Genomic DNA, 23855 nt, shown 5'->3' on the forward strand with positions numbered 1-23855 from the left:
ATCTAAACTTATTTTGGAACTTATAGATTAAAGAAAAATGAATAACTTATAAATTTAATTTCTCAATCAGGATGTATCATCTTCATCCAATGAAATGGAAGAATTGGAAAGAAAGATTGGACGAAGTTTTCGAAGATATCTGTGAAGATACAATCAACAACATTATCGAGGCCCAAACCAAAAAGCAAAAGAAACGAGCATATATTGAACGAAACCGTGAAGCAGGACACATCCGGTTATGGAATGACTACTTCTCCGAAAACCCACATATGAGGAACATATCTTCATACGCCGTTTCCGTATGAAAAGGAATTATTCATGAGTATTGTCTATGCCCTCACAGAACGTTCCATTCTTTCAACATAGACCAGATGCTACGAGAGGCTTGGTCTTTCGCCACTACAAAAATGTACCGCAGCAATTCGTATGCTTTCTTATGGTTCTGCAGCCGACGCGGTTGACGAATATCTCCGACTTGGTGAGAGCACGGCACTTTCGTGTTTACATCATTTCACTTATGGAATAGTACAATTATTTGGGGAGCAGTATCTACGAAGACCCACACCAGAGGATCTTCAACGACTCCTCGATATTGGAGAGAAACGCGGGTTTCCTGGAATGATTGGGAGCATTGACTGTATGCAGTGGGAGTGGAAAAATTGTCCAACGACTTGGAAAGGACAGTATGCCCGTGGATCAAACAAACCGACAATTGTCTTAGAGGCTGTAGCTTCACAAGATCTTTGGATATGGCACGCTTTTTTTGGTCCTCCATGTACCTTAGACGATATTAATGTCCTCGATCGATTCCTGTTTTTGATGACATTATAGATTGTCGAGCTCCAAGGTTAGAGTACGTGGTCAACGGACACAAGTATAAGTTGGCTTACTATCTCACAGACGGTATATATCCAAAATGGTCAACATTTATCCAATCTATCTCACGTCCTCAAGGTCCTAAAGCACGGTTATTTCTAAAAAATAAGAAGCAGCCCGAAAAGATGTGGAACGGGCCTTTGGAGTTTTGCAAGCTTGATTTGCGATTGTCAAAAACCCGGCTCTTACATGGGACAAAAAAAAGATAGGGAAGATTATGCGAGCATGTATCATAATACACAATATGATAGTCGAAAATGAACGCAATGGATACACTCGCATCGACATTTCGGAATTTGAAGAAGGAAGTGTCACCAGAAGTTCACACGTGGAACCCAAACCGAGATGCCTACAAATCTGAATAACATATTTGTCAATCAGAACGAGAGAGAACTTCGGATAGCCGTATACATGAACCACTGAAAAAGATTTAATTGAGCATATTTGGAATAAATTTGGTGATGAATAATTATTGTATCTTTATGTATAATTATTGTATTTTTATGTTTTATTATTGTATTTTTATGTTTAATTATTGTATTTTATTTTATTTCTTGGAATAAAAAATTAAAAATTTCACTTTTTAAAAAATTTTTTTTTTTATTTATTTAAAGACTCCTAATTCGGGGAACCATTGGACACACTTTTAGACTAAGATCTTTAACTATTCAAGAAAAAAAATTACTAAACTAATCGTAAGGATTCCACAATGGGTACTGTCACCATTGTGGATGCTGTTATGTTGTGCCTTCATAAATTACATATTGTATATATATATATATATATATATATATATATATATATATATATATACACATAAGAGTTAAACCTATTTCAACTATAAATAATTCTTAATCTTACGATGTCTTCTAATCCATATCACAATATCATTTATAAAATATTCTTCGTTTTGAGCTTCATAAACATTGCGTGTTTCACTAAACCGCTATCTTGCTACTGAAGTTATCTCCAATACAAACCAACTTATTCAAAAAAAAAAAAAAACATGAGTGTTTAATCATCTGATAATGGTCTAGAACGCAGCTTAGAGTTGTTTAGAGTTGTCAACCACACATGTACATTGCATATATATACTCAAAGTCGAGAAGTTAGGCTATTAAGACGAAGTTTCTCTTTGAGCTGTTGAACAGTCTTCGAACTAACATGATTCTCATCACTAACACCCAAACCGTTAGCAATGTTTCTTAGATAAGGCTTAAGGATCTTCCCGTTGCCGTTCTTTGGTAGTTCTTCCAAGAACACGACTTTCCTCGGACACATGAACCGAGGCATATTTTCACGGCAATAGTCAATCAGATCTCTTTCACTGGTCACCAAACTATCATCACGATCTCCTTGATTAGTCTCATCACCCTTTTCGAGAACGACGAACGCACACGGGGTTTCTCCCCACACAGGATGAGGCATGGCTACGACCGCAGCCTCCTTCATTTTATTGTGTTTGTAAAGAACATTCTCAACTTCGACACTGCTGATGTTTTCCCCCCCGGAGATGATGATGTCTTTGACCTATCTTTAATCTCTATGTGCCCATCAGGATGAATCACGCCTATGTCTCCCGTGTTTAGCCATCCGTATTTAAACGCTTCAAGTGTAGCTTTCGGATTCTTCAGATAGCCTTTCATTACACTGCTTCCTTTAATGACAATCTCTCCCATCGTCTTCCCATCTCGTGGGACACTCTCCTGTGTTTTCGTGTCCTTCACGTCAGTTTCAGCTAGAGTTAAGGTTCCCACCCCTTGCCTTGCCTTCAGTTTCAGCTGCTGATTCTCTGGTAATCTGTTTAAATTGACTAATAGAATTATTAAATTGATCTTTACTAATATTCAACATTGTTTATAATTAAAGGAAAAAAAAATACTAATCATGGTGAAAATTCCCTTTTACGTTGTGGTAATGTCAACGAAATGAAAAATTTGAAACTTGAAATAATGAATTATAAACTAGTAACTGTGATTACTTATTACCTGTTCCATTCATCTTGCCACTCGCAAAACAGAGCCGGTCCGGTGGCCTCCGTAAGCCCATAGGCATGTATCACATGAAACCCCAGACGCTGAACTTTCTTAACAAGGGCAGCTGGAGGCGACGAACCTCCGGTTAGCATCTCAACAGGTCGAGACCTATTCGACAGGTCAAGCGGCTTTCCTTGCAGAAGAATGTTGAACACCGTGGGAGCACAACACATATGCGTCACACCATGCAGTTCTATGTTCTTAAAAATCTCAGACGCAGTGACGTGCCTGATACACACATTGGTTCCCCCACGTGCTGCAACTGACCACGTGAGAGTCCATCCATTACAATGAAACATGGGCAGAGTCCAAAGGTAGACAGGGCAGGTCCCCATTTCCCAACCCATAATTGCGCCTAAAGAGCTCAAATACGCTCCCCGGTGGCTAATCACCACACCTTTCGGATCGGCCGTAGTACCCGATGTGTAGTTCAAGGAGATCGGATCATGCTCGTTTCGAACACGAAACATATGTTCGACCATGGATGACGTCGGTTCTCCCCTACGGATGAGGGACTCATAGTCTAGCTCACTGGATGAAGTAGCTGTAGGGAAATCGGCCTCATAAATAAATATGACCAGCATCTTAAGTTGTGTGTCGTCAAATGATAGCAAATGGAGGATTTCTCGACATAATGGTTCGAAACTACGGTCTATGAAAAATATTTTAGGCTGGGCGTGGCGGAGGATTGTGGTCATGGATTTTGCATCGAGACGAGTGTTGAGAGGATTAAGGACAGCTCCAGCCATTGGAACGGCGAAGTGCATCTCGTACATGGCTGGTATGTTTGGGGCCAGGACGGATACCTAAACACACATTTATCATTTGTCTCAGAATGTAAGAAAAAGAGAAAAAGAAGAGACTAAATAATGATGTCCAGTTGGTAATTAATCCATCGGTTTCGCAGTAAGTTTAAAGTTTTGAACAACCTATTTTAAAACTTCAATAGCACACGTGAAAAAGATTATAGTAAGGCGAGAGTAGGAGAGAGGGTGACATACTACATCGTTCTTCCGGATGCTAAGAGAGAGGAGAGAGGAGGTCAGACGACAGCAACGGTCATAGGTCTGAGGCCAAGTGAAGCGAGTTTGTCCGTAGATTATGGAAGTTCGATTTGGATAACATTCTGAGGCTCTCTTCAAGAATGTTATAGGCGTTAGAGGAAAGTTGTTTGCATCACATAACGCCAGATTATCCATCGTCTACTCTTCTTCTTTCTTTGTGTGTTTGTTTAAGGGAGAGGTATAGGCAAATATAATTTAGACAAAAAGAGATTCCTCACATGTGGTGAGATTCAGAAAGAAAGTTGACAATCAGGTAAATATATGTGGCTAATATAAACAATGCGCAGTTCTAGAAATGATCCGGTGCTTTCAAATAAAATGATCCCTTATCTTCATTTATGTGGCCACGTTTTGGTAGATTTGGAAATGAGTGATATCCGCTTGTCACGTTTTCCCCGTGATACCAGCGACATGGTTATTTTGTTAATCCCCTTATTATTAATCAAAAAGCAAAAAAAAAGAATAACCTTTAAAGTGTAAACTATTTACAATGTTGCCATTATGCATACGTGTCGGTTTCACAAGCCTTCTCAGCTTTCATATAGAATTTTCCTTAATATACTAGATTTATTACATACATTGCCATTGGTACTGCAAATATTTACTGCATGGTCTTTTATTACATTTTCATTATAATTTGTATTTTCGTACGTATTAAATATAGGCCACCGCAGATTATTCAAGCTAAATTTAAAAATAAATATGTAAGTGAAATCGTTCCCTCGCTGATTCAAATATATTTAGTGTGTTTTGTATATGTAATACATCAAATGCATTTTTAAAGTTATACATCAAATTCATATTATAGTTCAAATTCGTGCATGAGTTTGCTAATATCACTCGGCCCTAATCTTGAAAATATGATTAAGAAACATGTCAGATTCCGATTACAGACTGTTTTGATTGTATATCTCTATGTTTTAAAAATACAAATATATATGATAGTTATTCTAATGGATACATGAAATAGTAATAATTTAAAAATATGCTATTCAGGTTAACCTCACGCATAAATATTGATTGACTGTTTGCACAAAAAAACTCAAAATCTTTCCATAATAACCATTAATATATGATTATTGGTATATTACTCTGCCCTAATTTGGCCTGCCATTATTATCGATTGATTCGTTATGAATGTTTTTATTTAAGAAACATATTTTTCTTCACTAATCCACATTATTTGGTTGCGTCAGACGTGGATTATCGATCACGCAGAATTTATACATAAGTTTAGTGAGAAGAATAATCCTTCTTGTAGGTATGATTGACGCTGATTGATATTAATTTGATAAACCATTTTTGTTGAGAGACGAGATTTGCGGGTACTTTATTTCATTTACTATATCAATCAAAAGATATGATACACGAAATTTGCGAATTATAATTTGTTTACTATCACAATTTATTGCATTTACTATGTTGAGATTATATAAAATAAAACCATGCATCTCAGAGTTTTAGTGTTTCTTTTTTTTACAAAAGGGCAGGAGTTTTAGTTATTTTATCTTTTTTTGAGCTAACCGTTTATAAATTTAAATTGGGTCATGGCTTAAACATACCAAACCCATACGTTATTGATTTTTTTTTATAATCAATGAATATTAAAATTATGGGAATATTATTAATCTGCTGCAATGCAAAATTGCGATCCTGTGTTAATTCCCTTAGACAGATTTTTGCCGAGTGTATATATACATTCAGCGGTGACATATCTTTTTCTGAAATCTAAAACATTCAATATGTTTGCATAAAAAATACATGACAATATTTCTGTTCATAATCCACGTTATTTTTTTTTGTATTTAGACTTGAATATTAAATCACGCAAAACTTGATTCACAAGTTTAGTCTTTAAAACATTTAATAATTAGTCCAAGATTGACGCTAATTGATAAAACACTATTCACACAAAGTCATTTTGTATTTAAAAGAAAAAGAAAATATGGCATAAACTGATTTAGTGGTCAATCACATTATAAACTGATTTCGTATTCCCTTAAATTGCGTATGCAAATTTATTGTTTACGCAACTGGTTTACTATATATATATACATTTGTGGGAGGAGATCCATATATCACTCACATTTCATCGTTTTCATATACTTTAGTTTTCAAAATGACCATACTTTATTTCGTTTCTTAAAAAAATGTATAATTTTTTATGAAAAAGTGACTAAATGTTTCTGAAAAAAACGACTATTTTTTTTTCAAAAAATTGTTCAACTTTTTAATCAGTATACCGGCTTCATATATTTAAGTGATAGACCCATTTTAAATTTTTTGATAGATTCGTTTATACTAAATGAACTCAAACCCATACTAATATGATTTTATAAAACTTTGTCTTGGTGTTAAAAAAAAATACAATTTTGTCTACAAAAGATAGGATCATATATTTTTCTAATTTGTAATGCATGTTTTTGTGATGTCCTGTTCATTTTTACCTTACTTTACATCTGCATAATATATATATATATATATATATTGATAAATATGTTATTTTAATAATGTTACATTAAATTCATCCCGTATCTACTTATAGATTTTATTGTATATAAATTAAAATATGTTGTACTTTTCTTAAAAATGTATTTTTTGTTGTTTATTCGAAAAAAAGTTATGATGTACTTTTAAAAATTAAGTTTTTCTCTCACTCCGCGCAAGGCGCGGATCATATCCTAGTTATGATTGTAATATAATATTTGATTATTTTTCTATGTTTTGTTAGACACGATCTCTCTTGAACCGCACCGATAAGTGTCTCTATGTTTGCTTACAGTTCCCTACCGAACCGTACCTTCGCTGGTTCACTCTCTTTCGGAAACCAGACAAAACCCTTAACAAGAAGAAGACGACAGAGTCATCAAGTGGCAATGTTTTGGTTCCGGTTAAGATACTCAGGTGCCGTTCGTTTGCTCACCTGGGTGATCCATCTAGATGAAGATGCAAGTTAATGTTCGTTTTGTACATTAAAATGCTACATTCAGATGGATCACCCAACTGCATTTATGAAAACTCATCTCAAATTCTCATCTGAGGGTGAGTCTTCACGGAGCATCTGGGTGAATGTGAGTCTTCACCAAAAATTTGATAATTTTTTTGTCAAAACAAAAAAAATTCTCGCCAAACCCAAAAATGCAATTTCCCGTCAAATTTGGAAAACACAATTTCTCGTCAAAATCAAGAAAAGATAATTTTGCCAAAACCGGAAAACATAATTTCCCACCAAAATCGTTCGTCAAAATCAGAAAAAGGCAATTTCCCGCCAAAACCGGAAAACACAATTTTTCGCCAAAATCGAAAAATACACACTTTCAAGCCAAAACCGAGAAATCACAATTTTCCGCCAAAACTGGAAAATATAATTTCCCGCCAAAACCGAGAAACCACAATTTCCCGCCAAGACCGGAAAACATAATTTTCCGCCAAAATCGGAAAACGTCATTTTCCGTCAAAACCGGAAAACACACAATTTCCCGCCAAAACCGGAAAAACGTAATTTCCCGCCAAAACCGAAAAACGAAATTTCTCGTGAAAACCGAAAAAACGCATTTCTGGCCAAAATCGAGAAAACGCAATATCCAGCCAAAACCGGAAAAACGCAATTTCTTGCCAAAACCGGAAAATACACTTTCCCACCAATACCGAGAAAACGCAATTTCTCACCGAAAAACGCAATTTCCCGGCAAAACTAAAAACGCAATTTCCCGTCAAAACTGGAAAACACACAATTTTTCGTCAAAACCGGAAATAAACAATTTCCCGCCAAAACCGTAAAAACGTAATTTCCCGCCAAAACCGAAAAATAAAATTTCTCGTGAAAACCGGAAAACGCAATTTCTGGCAAAAGCAGGGAAAACGCAATGTCCTGCCAAGACCAGTAAAACGCAATGTCTCGCCAAGACCGGTAAAATGCACTTTTCTACCAAAACCGAGAAAACGCAATTTCTCGCCGAAAAACGTAATTTTCCGGCAAACCGAAAATGCAATTTCCCGTCAAAACTTGAAAAACACAATTTCTCGTCAAAACCGGGAAAATACAATTTTCCGCCAAAAATTTAGAAACAAATCTATTTTAATTATTTTAGTAACAAGTTTATCTCAATGTAAATGTAAGTTGAAAAAAGCAAACAAACATAGTTGCATTCAGATGATTCATCTGGATGGATAAACGAACTGCAGAGACGAACAACACCTAGGTGGAGCATCTGGATAATGCATCTAGATGGACCATCTGGATGCATCTTTCAGATGTACAAACGAACAGGGCATCAACTCTCCTCCCGTGGAATGGTGAGATCTTGTAGCTGTTGGTCATAAGCTCGACGCCATCAACAAAGAAGATGACGTCACCTGCTGTTCTTTTTTTTTTTTTTTTTTTTGAAAAAAGGGCTTTCAAACCACCTGCTGTTCTTCTAACGTCTTCTTCTTCTACTGTCGAACGCACACATGGGTTGAAACTCCAATCTTGCGGTTTGCTTACACCATTCCAGAACTGAATGAGGTTTATGTATTTAGCGGCTACGAGAATCCTGATTATTTGAACTGTGTTGACTGTTGAAGTGTTCAACACAGAGACACAAACTTGGAAGCCATTGCCTCTTGATAAGAAGATAGTCCAGAGAAGGAGATTTCCAAGGAAAAGCTACAAGAACATTGATTCAGCGCAGTCTGGTAGGAGTGTTTTCCATGTAAAGCTTAATGATTGTACAAAGGAATTGGTAGAGTTTGGTACTTCTTGTTTGATAGAGAAAATATTCCATTGTTATATGGATCCGATGGAGAGTTTCTTTGGTCTAACTATACTTTTTATTCCATTTCAATATATTTATATTATTTAAATTAAAAAATTTAAATATTTAAGTTAAAACTAATAAGAATATGACAAATAAGCAAAAATTAGCTAAAATCTTAAAGTATGTGATAAATCAGCAATCACTTTATATAAATAGAAATTTCGAAGTAGTTATATTTTTTAAATTAATAAATTGAATATTTAAGTTAAAACTAATAAGAATATTAAAAATAAGCAAAATGAGCTTAAATCACGGATATAAATTTCTAAATAGTTATATTATTTTAAATAAGAAATTAAATATTTGAGCTAAAAACTAATAAGAATATAAATAATAAGAAAAATTAACTAAAATCATGAAGAATGTGACAAATCAGCAAAATCAAAGTTATATTATTTATATTAATAAATTAAATAAAATTTCTGAAAAAATTAAATTATTTAAATTAATAAATAAAATATTTAAGTTAAAAACTAATAATAATATGAAAAATAAGAAAAAAATAACTAAAATTATGGAGAATATGACAAATTAGCAAAATCACTTCATAAATGATAATATAGATAGATGAAGATTATGAAAAAGAGAATTAAAAAGAGACGATCAAATATAACGTATAGTTAAAAGATTAAAATTATATATAAATGTAAAATATCTTTAAATGTGATATTTATCTTTGAATATGGTGGTGGTGATAACGTCAGAAAATTTAGCAATCTAAATATTTGAAAATAAGGAAAACCGTGATCAAATGAATTTCTTTTAAAGAGAATTTTGTTATGTTTTTTTTTTGTTTTTTTTTGTTAATTTTGCAACTGTCAAAATTTCTAGGTGAATTGTGTTTCAGTTATTAAAGGATAAACTAGATTTTGATCCGTGTTTTCAAAGCGCATAATAGGTTTTTTTGTTGAAATTTTATATAATCGTATTTTATTATTTAAAGTAGATATGCGCATAAAATGCATAACCTAAAATCTGAACCAAAATCGAACCAAAATCCAATCCATATCTGGTAAAAAATGTAAAAAAATACTTGAATGGATCTTGTGCGGTGGTGCAATAAAATATTCAAACCTGAAGTTTTACTAGCCGAACTCTAACAGATAACACGAAAACAAAAACTCAAAAAAAAAATCTGAAAAACCGATCTGAATGTCTAAATTATTCACAAATATAAATATTTGAAACATAAATATGCACTTCAAAAATTCAATTCTATATTTATTTTGAAATGGTATAAAAAAATTTTTGATTCGAAAACTTTTTAAGTGGAACTGGAAATTTTATACATATGTATTTTTTATAAGAAATGTTTTAAAGTTATATTATTTAAATTAAGAAATTAAATAGACATTTCGAAATAATTATATTATTTAAATGATTAAATTAAATATTTAAGTTAAAGCAATAAGAATATGAAAATAAGAAAAATTTGTAAAAATCATGGAGAATGTTATAAATCAGCAAAATCACTTTATATAAATAGAAAATTTGAAATAGTTATATTATTTAAATTAATAAATTAAATATTTAAGTTAAAAACTAATAAGAATATTAAAAATAAAAAAATGAGCTTAAACTTAAACCATGTATAGAAATTCGAAATAGTTATATTATTTTAAATAATAAATTAAATATTTGAGCTAAAAACTAATAAGACTATGACAAATGAGCAAAATTAATTAAAATTATGGAGAATGTGACAAATCAGCAAAATGATAGTTATATTATTCAAATTAATAAATTAAATAGTAAATTTGAATTATTTATATTATTTAAGTTAATAATTAAATATTTAAGTTAAACAAATAATAATATAACAAATAAGAAAAAAATAACTAAAATCATGGAGAATGTGACAAATCAGAAAAATCACTTCATAAATAATAGTATAGATGGAGATTGTGAAAGAAAGAATTAAAAAGAGATGGATTAAATAGAACGTATAGTTAAAAGATTGAAATTATATATAAAAGAAAAATTGCTTTAAATGTGATATTTATCTTTGTATTTGGTGGTGGTGATAACGTAAGAAAATTTAAGAATCTAAATGTTTGAAAATATGGAAAACCGTGATCAAATGATTATTTTAAAGAGAATTTTGTTATTTTATTTTATTTGTTCTTTTTTGTTAGTTTTGCTAATGTCAAATTTTCTAGGTGATTTGTGTTTTAGTTATTAAAGGATAAACTAGATTTTGATCCGTGTTTTCAAAGCGCGAAACAATTTTTTTTTTGTGAAAGTTTTATATAATCATATTTTTTATTTAAAGTAGATATGTACATAAAATAAATAACCCGAAATCGGAACCAAAATCAAACCAAAATTTAATCCATATCCTGTAGAAAATGTAAAAAATACTTGAATGGATCTTGTGTGGTGGTGCAAAAAATATTCAAACCTAAAGTTTTATTAAACGGCCTCGAACAGATAACGCGGAAAACAAAAACTCAAAAAAATGAAAAACTGATATGAATGTCTAAATTAATCATAAATGTAAATATTTGAAACATAAATATGTATTTCAAAAATTCAATTCTATATTTATTTTGAAATGGTATAAAATAATATTTTGATTCGAAAACTTATTTAGTGGAACTGGAAATTTCAACATATGTATTTTTAATAAAGAAATGTTTTAAAGTTATATTATTTAAATTAATAAATTAAATAGAAATTTCGAAATATTTATATTATTTAAATTAATAAATTAAATATTTAAGTTAAAACTAATAAGAATATGAAAAATAAGAAAATATAGCTAAAATTATGGAGAATATTATAAATCAGCAAAATCACTTTATTTAAATAGAAATTTCGTAATAGTTATATTATTTTCATTAATAAATTAAATATTTGAGCTAAAAACTATTAAGACTATGAAAAATAAGCAAAATTAACTAAAATCATGAAAAATGTGACAAATCAGCAAAATCATTGTTATATTATTGAAATTAATAAATTAAATAGAAATTTTGAAATTGTTATATTATTTAAATTAATAAATTAAATATTTAAGTTAAAACTAATAACAATATGACAAATAAGAAAACATTAACTAAAATCATCGAGAATTAGGCCTGGAATTATTATCCGGGATTCAGATTCGATCCGAGATTCGATCCTGATCCGCTCCGAAAATCCAGATATCCGGAGGGGCCGGATCCGAATCCGGATAGTAAAATGTTGGATCCGTGCAAATCGAATCCGGATCCAGATATCTTGATTTTTTTACTCCGGGTATCCGGATCCGTAATTTTTATTGATAATTATTTTTAACTAATTTTATTTACTATATTTTTATTTCTATACTAATATTTATATAAATTTATACTAACTTTGTTATAGTATACATCTATAGAATTAAAAAATATTGTACATATTTTTATTTTTTTCAATTATTGTTAATATTTTATATATTCTAATATTATTTTTATTTATTTTAAGGATCCTTATCCGGATATCCGACGGATATTACAATTTTTAGAAGGATATCCGAAACCCGGATATCCGAGAACCCCGGATCCGGATAAGGATAGTAAAAACATGGATCCGCCGGATACAAATCCGGATCCGGATACCTTAAAATACCCTGGATACCCGATCTATTTAAGCCCTATCGAGAATGTGACAAATCAGCAAAATCTCTTCATAAATAATAGTATAAATGGAGATTGTGAAAGAGAGAATTTAAAAGAGACGGATCAAATAGAACGTATAGTTAAAAGATTAAATTATATATAAAAGAAAATTGCTCTAAATGTGATATTTATCTTTGAATTTGGGGGTGGTGATAATGTCAGAAAATTTAAGAATCTAAATGTCTGAAAATAAGGAAAACCGTGATCAAATGATTATTTAAAAAGAATTTTGTTATTTTATTTTATTTGTTCTTTTTTGTTAGTTTTGCAAATGTCAAATTTCTAGGTGATTTTTGTTTTAGTTATTAAAGGATAAACTAGATTTTGACATGTGTTTTCAAAGCGCGGAACAGTTAGTTTTTTTGTGAAAATTTTATATTATCGTATTTTTTATTTAAAGTTGATATGTGCATAAAATAAATAACCAGAAATCGGATCCAAAATCCAATCCGTATCCGGTAGAAAATGTAAAAAATACTTTAATGGATCTTGTGCGGTGGTGCATAATATATTCAAACCTGAAGTTTTTCTAGACGGACTCGAACAGATAACGCGGAAAACATAATCTTACAAAAAGAATAGGAAAAACCGATCTGAATGTTTAAATTAATCACAAATGTAAAATATTTGAAACATAAATATGTACCTCAAAAATTTAATTCTATATTCATTTTGAAATGGTACAATTATTTTGTACTTCAAAAACTTATTAACTGGAAATGGAAATTTTATACATGTGTATTTTTTTATAAAGAAATGCTTTAAAAGTATACTTAATTAAATTAAAATTTATATAAATATAACTTTATGAAACTAAGATATTTCATTTGTATAAATCACCTCATATTAATTTTACATATATCTTAAAGCACTAAATTATATTAAATTTATTTTAATTTTAATATTGGTCAAAATTAATTTTATTATAAAACAATTAACTGTATGTCGTTAAACCCATCATATATTTTATAAATATTTACATGTTTATGAAATAATCCACAAGAAAATTTTATTGTAAATATAGCCTATAGGTTGACGTACCATATAATCAAATAATTTTACTATCAACTGAATTAGTATTTTATTTTTATAAATTAAATATGTTAAATCATCATTTAATATTCTAATTTTTATAAGAATTTTAAAATATAAAATTATTTATTATTTTAATAAGTTGATGTATGTAGTAAAATTCATGAATATATGTTATTATGTATATGTAATTATTTATTTTTATTTATAAAATATTTAATAAATTTAATAAGTTATTTAATAGTTGTTAATTGGTGTACTAAATTTATTATAAATTATAAATATATAAAATTTAAAGAAACGTTATTTCTTATTCAGTAATAAAAAATGAATTAATATTTATTTATCTTAATAAGTAAGATTAATTAAGAGATTCTATTATTTAAAATTAAATATTAAATTGAAATATTAATTTACAGTTTATATAAAAGATATCAAAATATATTATCAAAATGTAATATTAGAAAATGGTACTTAACAATATATTTTAAGATATTCATTTTAAAATATATAAAACTGTGTTAACTTAAAGTATTTATTTATAATAATTAAGTTAAATAAAATTAATGGTGCAACTATGTTTTGTTGTAAGTAGATCTTTTAGTGTTTCTGTTTACATAGTCTAGATAAAAATAAACATTAATTTACAGTTTAAATAAAAGATATTTTCAATATTTTATCATTGAAAAAGATACTTAACAATATCTTTTAAGATATGTATTTTAAAAATATATTAAATACTATATTAAGTTAAATATTTATTTATTAATAACTGATTTAAATAAATGTAATGGTCCAGTTATGTTTCATTTTAAGTATATTTTTAGTGTTTCTGTTTTACTAGTATCGATATAAATTAATTAGCCTTGACCCAATCATTTAAAATTAGTTGCTTGAAAGAAAATAATTGAATTGCCTTTTTTGTTATCCTGGGCACTTTACCCAATATCGAAGCGACACCAAAACCCGACCCAAAAAACCGGAATCCAAACTGAAATAAAAAAAAATACTCTAATAGGTATTGAGTTAAGAGATATTGGATATCCGAACCCTAACAGGTAATATCCAATCCGAATGAATATCCGAAGATAATATTTAAATATTTCTAGTTTTCTTCTTTCATATTATTCAAAATATTTATATTGATGCTATACATAGTTTATGATCAGATAATATACATATAGTTATGGATTGTTACTTAATTGAAAAACATGCCAAGCTTCTTGTTTCGTGCATTAATAAAAATTGTATCCATAATTTAAAAACGATAACCAAATCAGTGTCTTTTCAGTTTAAAATATTATCTCCAAAACTATCAATCATTTAGTCTATTAAAATTTGAAAATACCAAATAGGTTAAATGTCTATTTTTAAATACAAAAAAAATTAAACAAACAAGAATTTGTTCTTTCAAAGCCTAAATATATCGGCCGAAGTGTAGAAATACTCGAACGGGTTTATATGCCCAAATTGAAATACCCAAAAATCTAAAATACCTGATCCAAGTCTGAATGGGTATCCGAACGTCCATCCTCGCTTGACCCTATGAACGTTTACCTTTTGACAAAGGAAAGCATTTAGTTTTGGTAACATCTTAATAACAAAACGATTTTTTGCCATATAAGACAAATTCAACGCCTCACTATAAATACTCAGTAACACATCTCAACATCTACATACTCAGTTCATACTTACTACAATTTCCTAACTTTTCTTTCCTAACTTTGTTTGATAAAAATTCCGAAGACCTAACCCAAACATGGCTTGCAAATTTCGTTGCCACCTAATCGTCTTTGCCATCATCACCTTCGTCGTCCAATGTATTTATATTTTGTATACATAGAGTAAAAAATATATATTAAAACTGTAATACAATGTATTCTTTGATCACCATAAGTGGATGTTCCATACGTATATATGATCAAATCATTTTTTTCTTTCCTAAATAATAACATAGGTTATGCGGATTGAACCCATGTTGATATATATAGTGACACTTTCACAAATTAGGGGGTTCACACTAACATGTGTTGGTCATATACCAAATCTAATTTGTTAACATATAGACGATTATTTAGAAATTTTTATTATTTATTTAAAACTTTTAATTTTTTTTTTTTTGTTTTTGAATAATTTTTTTGTTGTTGGTAGGATCAGGATCAGACTGTGGACTGGACAATGTAAGTCTGAAACAATCCAAGTCCGGAATGGTTATGAATAAACCGGTCTGGAAAGTGACATTGAACAACCCATGTAGATGCCCACTCACTAACCTAAAGTTGTCGTGCACTGGTTTTGAATCGGTCGTGCCCGTTGATATGTTGACAAAAACCGCCGACGTATGTCTTCTCAAAAACGATATACTTGGAGACTTCGTTTTCAAATACGTATGGGACAGTAGCTTCGAGCTCAAGGTCATTAGTGGGACGTTCAAGTTCAAGATCGTTGATGGGGCGATCACTGGTTGTACATGAAGCTTTCTAGCCGAACTGTTTGGAGTTAATTTTTCAAATTAATTTAGTTTATTTTGAGCATATGAAAATGATGATATTTACTCAAATAATTTCGAAATCTTAATATACATAAATTTTTTAATCTATTTAACATAATTATTTTATTAATGTGTTATTGACAAAAAGTCCCATTGATGTTAGTTATCGATCTTAAACATTCATTAAGGCTTTTTGTGTGTTTAGAATTATGCAACATCCAATAGAACATCTATCCTATTATACATTGTCTTGCATGAGATAGTAATATACATTTATTTATGTGTAATGATAAATCTGTTGGAAAATGTTTCAAGTAGCTTAAGATGCAAGCTATCCTAATCCTACTGAGTTTGGGTTTATTAAAAAGGATTAAGAAATATCTACAGTTGTTATTACAGATAGGATTAGGAGTTGTTTGATTCTACATAAGGAGTTGCAAATATGTTGCATCACTTAAGAGTTTTTAGATTGTTGTGAGAGATAGCTTATAAGGTTTTTGAAAAGACTTTCACCTAAGATTAATAAGAGAAAAAAAAATTAATAAGAGAGAAAATTCTTATATTATTGTGTTCTTGTTATTACAATCGAGAATCTCAAAGACTATATTTTGGTATCAGAACATACTAGGTTAAAACGATTAACTAAATAATGGGAGATATTTCGCAACAAAAGCAAAGGGGGAGGATGTCCTTCAAAAAGCTGCCCCATGCTTTCAGCTACAAATTACACGGGTCAATACATATCAAGGTTTTTCTTAAAGTTCACAAAGTCTGAGACGCAGTGGAGAATGAGTCTGATAGTGGATATAAAAACGACATGGCCACAACCCTAATCTTTCAATCTATACCTGAAACGCTTATACTACAAGTAGGGAACTGGATACAGCACAGAAGGTTTGGGATGCAATTAAATTCAGATACATAAGAGCAGATCGTGTTCGAGAAGCAAGAATACATACAATAATGACTGAATTTTCGAAAGACTGGAGATGAAAGACAACGACCACATTGATGACTTTGTTGGGAAGTTATCTGAAATCGCATCAAAGTCAACCGCTCTGGGAGATAACATTGAAGAAACAAAGCTGGTAAAGAAGTTTTTTATCAAATCTCTCCGGAAAAAGTTCATACATATTGTTGCATCATTGGAACAAGTTCTTGATCTCAAGACTACGAGGTTCGAAGATATTATCGGGAGGGTGAAAACCTATGAATAACGAGTCAAAGAAGAAGAAGAAGACGCACAGGAAACACAGAGCAAACTTATGTATGCGAACAATGAACCGCAATCTACCTCGAACTCCTCCATATGTAATTACAACAATTACTATAGAGGACACAGACGAGGAGAACGCTACTATAACCATGGGAGAGGGCGAAGTCGATACAACGATCGGTTCTATGATAACTTTAACATATCAAAGATCACTTTCTTCCGCTGTGACAAGAATGGACATTATGCATCAACATGTCCTGAGCATCTTCTAAAGCTACTAGAGATCACCGAGACCAAGGAAAACAACAACAACAATGTCAACACACAAGAAGCTGAAGAATTAATGGTGCACGAGGTCGTTTATATCAAAGAAAAGAATTTTAAACCGCAAGAGTTTGAAACAAGCTTAAACAAAGACAACGTGTGGTATTAAGATAACGGGGCAAGCAATCACATGACTGGGAATCATAACTATTTCAAGAGAATTGATGAATCTATTACTGGAAAAGTGAGGTTTGGTGATGACTCCCGTATTGATATCAAGGGAAAATTTTCGATATTATTTTGCAGTAAACATGGAGGAAAGAAAATTCTAACTGATGTCTATTATATACCGGATTTAAAGAGCAACATAATCAGTCTCGCACAAGCTACGGAGTCAGGTTGTGATGTGAGGATGAAAGATGATGTTCTGACGTTGAAAGATAAGGATGTCAAGCTAATAGGAAACGAAAAGAGATCAAAGAATCGACTATAAAAAGTTCTCATTGACATAGTCAACAAAAGATGCTTACAACTTACTGTAACGAGTTAATCAACTAAGTGGCATGCGAGATTGGGACATATAGGCAGATAATCAATGAGAGCGATGATCAACATGGAACTTGTCATATAGATACCTAAGATTGAAATCAAGAAGGAGACTTGGTTATCATGCATTCTTGGGAAACAAGCTAGGAATCCCTTCCCACACGCAACTACTTTCGAGCAAAGAGAGCACTTGAACTCACCAATAACACCCATCACGCCATCAAAGAAAATGTACATATTCGTATTAATAGATGACTATTATGTATATGTGGTCGATATTTCTTAAGGAGAAAGGAGAGGCGTTTGAGAAGTTTAAAAACTTTAGAGCCATAACAAGTCTACCATTGCTCTCACTGAGCATCCGGTGTTTCATGGTCCTAGAAAACACATTCACAGATGTTATTACTTCATACGATAGTGTGTTGATAACAACTTAATCGAGGTTCAACATATAGCAGGAAGCGAGCAAAGAGCTGACATCCTTACTAAGGCGCTCTCGAGAATTCGGTTTGGCGAAATGAGAAGTTTGATTGAGATTGAAGACTTGTCAAGAAATGTTTTCAAGTTTAAAGTGGAGAACGTTGGAATAAGCTTGGAGTAGCTTAAGATGCAAGCTATCCTAATTCTACTGAGTTTGAGTTTATTGTAAAGGATTAGGAAATATATAAAGTTTTTCTTGCATATAGGATGGACTTATCAGATTCTACATAAGGAGTTGCAAACATGTTGCATCACTTAAGAGTTTTTAGATTGTTGTGAGAGATAGCTTAAGGTTTTTGAGAGAATTTTCCTTTAAGATTAATAAGAGAGCAAATTCTTAGTATAGTGTTCTTGTTATTACATTCGAGGAACTCAAAATCTATAAAATCTTGAATTAAATTATACTACATCAGTTCATAAATATAAGATGTAATAGTTAAAACACACATATTAAAAAGTTACTTTTATTGTAAAAGTATATTAAGTACTATGTTAAATTAAAGTATCCATTTAATAATAATTAAATTAAATAAATGTAATGGTCCAACAAAAATGCTTTATTGTAAATAGATTTTTTAGGGTCTAACTGGTGACCAAGGAATGGAAGGGAATAGTGCATTCCTTGCTATTCCTAATTGTTTTTACTATTTATGAGGAATACTTTTTTATTTTCATTCCTTGTCATTCTTTTTATTCTAGAGGAATATAGAACAAATTTGTTCCTTGCTATAATTGATGAGGAATAATATTCTTTTCTATTCCTATAAGTTTATTCCTCTGCATTTTTTCCTTACTCATTCCTAGTATTCCTCTAATGGTCACCGGTTAGACCCTTAGTGTTTTTGTTTTAATACTAGGGATTTAGCTAATCCCCTTAAAGATACGCTATTAAAATACCGGTTTGCTAAATTGGTTCATCCGAACCGAAATGATCAAACCATTTAATTAAATTTCCGGAGGAAACTGAAGTAAAATAATTGGCTCGGTTAGCAGTTTTACCATACAGAATTCCGGTTTGGTACATATCGGAAACTAAGTTTGGTACGTACCAATTCCGTTTTTCTGATCCAAATGTTTCGATTTGCATCAGAAAATAAGTTTTCTTCGGAAACTCGACGTATTAACTCTGAATTTTTTAAAATTTCATTTTCGATCGTCATCAGTGGCGACCGCTTCCTCTTCTTCGCCTCCAAAACTGATTCATTAAGACGTCCTAAACTATACCACTACTACGGAGGAAGAAGTCACATACAAGACGAAATCTATTCGGTTACTTGGACGCAACACTCCCATCATCCTCCTGAACGAGAACGGACCTTGCCCTATATTAGCTGAGTCCTCCTGACTGTTAGAGGTTTCTCAAGAGAGGTTGCTCGCTCTCGTCGTAGATAGGTTTGTGATTGATTCCAATAGTAAAGTCAATGTAATTTAATTTTACTCAAAGCTGCTTTGTCTTTTTATGGTGTCTTCTGGTATATGACTCTTCGTTTTTTTTTAATGTTTTTTGTTACATGATTGGGGTGTGCACTACGTGGATGTTGGGGATGTGGGGTCATCTTTTCTTTCTTTTACTCTTGATATACAAATTGTAGGCTTTTTTATTTTTTATATGGCTCATTATAGATATATAGGAACAGTGGCCAAGAGAATTTTCTTTGTAGAAGGTATCCTTACCAATCCTGGCTCTTTAGTAAAAGATTTGATCCCTTTGCATACCTCCAGGATGTTGAAGCAGCTAATGCGATTGGAAGCAAGTCATATAATGCTCTAATGGGTAAGCTCGTTGCACTGGAATCCTGGAGATGACTGTTGATTTTGCTGCGGCAGCCACTGCTGCTTTAGGGGTTTCTTCACCATGTCTTTCGAAAACAAGACCTTTCGATGATTCTCCGCCTGCAGCTGCGGAGCTTTGTAGGCTGAGAAAGGGAGATTTTGCAGTTGTCACAGGGGCAGTGGAGCGATCCTTTACCCAACACTAACGGAGACTAGACTAATCTAGACTCTGCATTCACATTTTCAGATGCAAATCAAAGTGCCACCCATGGTGACAATGTCTGCCACCTAGAAGAGTTCAAATCTGATGGTCATAAAGAATCAAAAAATAAGAGCAATATGATGGAAGTTGGACAACTGCCAACATCGGCTACAATTAAAAGCGAGGAGCAGTTATCTTCTAAGGAATGTGGCGATGAGAAAGGTCGTGATGTTATGAATGTGAAAGGTAATGAAAAGTGTTTGAACCGAAATCGGTGTTTCGTAGAGGGTAGACTGATTTCGATGGTGGGATTAGGAGAAGTCTTCATAATGAGCTTAAACTGGATGGTTGGAGAGTAAAAGAGGTGTAATATGTTATAGCTGGATCTGGTGAAGGGTTGCCTACGTACCCTTTGATAGGGATCAAGCCTATCGTAGTTCTACAACAAACAAATCACAAGTGCTTAAAAGAAAGCATGTGATGTGGTGTTTCTCTCTAGAAAGTAAGAAGAGAGGCAAGAGATCAAAAAGAAGATGCTTTCTAAAGAGGAGGTGCCTCCTTATTTATAGAAGGATAAGGTCTAGGGTTTCCTACTAACCTTTTTTTAAATGGCCTGAGCCCATTATCTTATAACTTTGTTGGGGGTAAAACCCATGTCCAACAGTAAGCCCCCCAGTTCGTTGAGAGAGATGAAGTTGATCTCTGCGAATTTTAGGAAGAGGTTTATAAGATAATGGACTCAACGCTTTTACATTTAACGATCCAAGCGAGTTTACTTTGAACTTGTGTATAGTAGAAGGCAAGTTTAAACAAACTCGTGCTTAGTGGAAGACGAGTTTACTGGACCCGTATTAAGACAAAGGCGAGTTTACTGAGAACTCGTTCCTGTTAAAAGGAGAGTTTCTGTAAATTCATGTCTAGCCAAAGACGAGTTTTTGTAAACTCATGTCTTACAATAAGCGAGTTGACCGTAAAATCGTGCCTAATAAAAAGCAAGTTCAATTTAAACTTGTGCCTAGGAGTTGTAGCTCGGTGAGTAACTCGTGCCTAGTGGAAGGCAAGTTTCCCGTGCTTCGGCGTATAACTCGTGCCTTGTAAAAGACGAGTTTATCAAACCTGTGCCTAAGAACTATAGCTCGGCGAGTAAGCCATGCCTAGTAAAGAACGAGTTTACTAAATTCGTGCTTGATAAAAGGTGAGTCATCGGTAACTCGTGTCTAGAAAAAGGTGAGTTGAATGAAACCCACGTCTAGTAGAAAACAAGTTTATTCAACTCGTACCTAGTAAAAGACGAGTTTACGACTAACTCTTGCCTAGTAAAAAGCAAGTTTGTAAACTCATTTCTAAAAAAGGTAAGCTGTAATCGTGCCTTAGCGTAAGTAGCTTGGCAAAAGTCCAAATTCAATGAGGATCAGAGAGACAAAATCTTACCAGAACCTTGCCTCTGTTACTTGGCAATGTGATGAGCTCTCAGCGAGAAACCAAAAGCCTCCACTTGTGCATATTCCCTCAGCTCGAAATTGTGATCGACAAAGAGTTGCAAAGGGAAGCGAGATGAATCTTCTTCTCCACGTCCGAGTAACCGTAAGGCTCTCAACCTTGTGGTCGTGTAACCGCAGTGCCGAGTAACTGCTAAAGACCGAGCCGAGTGACTGCGTGAGAGTGATCTGAGTGAATGCAAGAGAGCAAACTGTGCCGAGTAACCGCGAGAGAGCGAGCCCAGTAACCGCGAGAGATCGAGCCGTGCCGAGGAACCGCGAGAGAGCGAACCGTGCCGAGTAACTGCGACAGAACGAACTGTGTCGAGTAACCACGAGAGAGCGAACAGTGTCGAATAACTGCGAGAGAGCGAACGGTGACGAGTAACCGCGAGAGAGCGAACCGTGCTGAGTAACCGCGAGAGAGCGAGCGGTGTCGAATAACTGCGAGAGAGCGAACGGTGACAAGTAACCGCGAGAGAGCGAACCGTGCTGAGTAACCGCGAGAGAGCGAACCGTGCCGAGTAACCGCGAGAGAACGAACCGTGTCGAGTAATCGCGAGAGAGCGAACGGTGACGACCAAACGGTCAAACGGACTCCAAGTCCAATCTTCTTTGAAGATACTTCTCCATGCCCCACGGTGGGCGCCAACTGTTTGAACCGAAATCGGTTCTTCATAGAGGGTAGACTGATTTCGATGGTGGGATTAGGAGAAGTTTTCATAATGAGCTTGAACTGGATGGTTGGAGAGTAAAATAGGTGTAATATGTTATAGCTGGATCCGGTGAAGGGTTGCCTACGTACTTTTTGATAGGGATCAAGCCAATCGTAGTTCTACAACAAACAAATCACAAGTGCTTAAAAGAAAGCATGTGATGTGATGTTTCTCTCTAGAAAGTAAGAAGAGAGGCAAGAGATCAAAAAGATGATGCTTTCTAAAGAGGAGGTGCCTCTTTATTTATAGAAGGATAAAGGCTAGGGTTTCCTAGTAACATCTTTTTAAATGGGCTGAGCCCATTATCTTATAGCTTTGTTGGGGGTAAAACCCATGTCCAACAAAAAGGCTATCGCCGATGCAACTTCTTTTGAGGCGTTCCAGTGGAGAAGACTACTGATGAACCCATGTGAAGAACGTGTAAATGCAGTAGATACAGTCTGGGCAGAAAAAGAACCCATTTATGAAGGTGACTCACTTTTGGTAAAAGGGCAGAAAAAGAACCCATTTATGAAGACTGTTCTTCTGAAGGGAAGGCAACGGATGGGCTCACAGCAAAAGAAGGTAACTCATACACCATCCTATATACTTGGGATATGTCATATGTTAGCCATTGTGCATAGACGCTCTTCGTTCTCATTCACATGCTCTTGAGATATTAATACACCATCGTTGAGTTTTGTTAGGTGAACTAATCAGGAATTTCATGAAGAGTACTGCCAGTCAGTTAACTTTTTGCGGGTGTGTTTTGCTTATCTATGGTTGGGAAGTTATATTGTTTAACTGACTGCACTGGTATTATCGTGAATCTCATATGGATTGTGTCTTACAGACTCTTTCGCTTGCAAGAAGGCCTCAAAGAACGTGAAGTGTGTGTTTTTCCGCAACAATCATTTCTGCATCATGTTCAAGGCTCGTGGGATGAGCAAAAAGCAGTCACAAATACTGCTGTATGTTGTCCGTATAACAGAATCAGTGTCATTCACTGATTTTTCTTTTGTGTAGACTGGTTAATTATATCTTAAAAGAAGATGAGAATAACCTGACAATTGGTTTCTGTTAAACCAATCTGAAGAGATTATGTTCATTATGATGATCAAATTGTTATTTCATCAAAGAATGGGTTAAAACCTATGAACGAAGACGAGGTCTGCCGGTAAATCTAGCTAAACACTGGAGATCCCAAAATAGGTTCAAAGAGAAACAAATCAAAACTAAATATACCCAAAGCACTGTCAGAT

General features: G+C 32.9%; 2 protein-coding genes across 2 annotated transcripts; one reads left to right on the forward strand and one right to left on the reverse strand.

The window, feature by feature from the left end:
• Window positions 1–71: 71 nt before the first annotated feature.
• Window positions 72–831, forward strand: LOC130509887 (uncharacterized). Its single transcript, XM_057006193.1, has 2 exons — window positions 72–299; window positions 367–831. Exons 1-2 carry the CDS (start codon window positions 72–74, stop codon window positions 829–831), a joined length of 693 nt encoding a protein of 230 aa, XP_056862173.1.
• Window positions 832–1741: 910 nt separating this feature from the next.
• Window positions 1742–4266, reverse strand: LOC108844609 (probable acyl-activating enzyme 12, peroxisomal). Its single transcript, XM_018617892.2, has 3 exons — window positions 3914–4266; window positions 2865–3718; window positions 1742–2676 (listed from the first exon to the last, which is right to left on the reverse strand). Exons 1-3 carry the CDS (start codon window positions 4109–4111, stop codon window positions 2325–2327), a joined length of 1404 nt encoding a protein of 467 aa, XP_018473394.2. The 5' UTR covers window positions 4112–4266; the 3' UTR covers window positions 1742–2324.
• Between the last annotated feature and the right edge of the window lie 19589 nt (window positions 4267–23855).

Source organism: Raphanus sativus, chromosome 3 (assembly GCF_000801105.2).
Source record: "Raphanus sativus cultivar WK10039 chromosome 3, ASM80110v3, whole genome shotgun sequence".
NCBI classification, from domain to species: domain Eukaryota; kingdom Viridiplantae; phylum Streptophyta; class Magnoliopsida; order Brassicales; family Brassicaceae; genus Raphanus; species Raphanus sativus.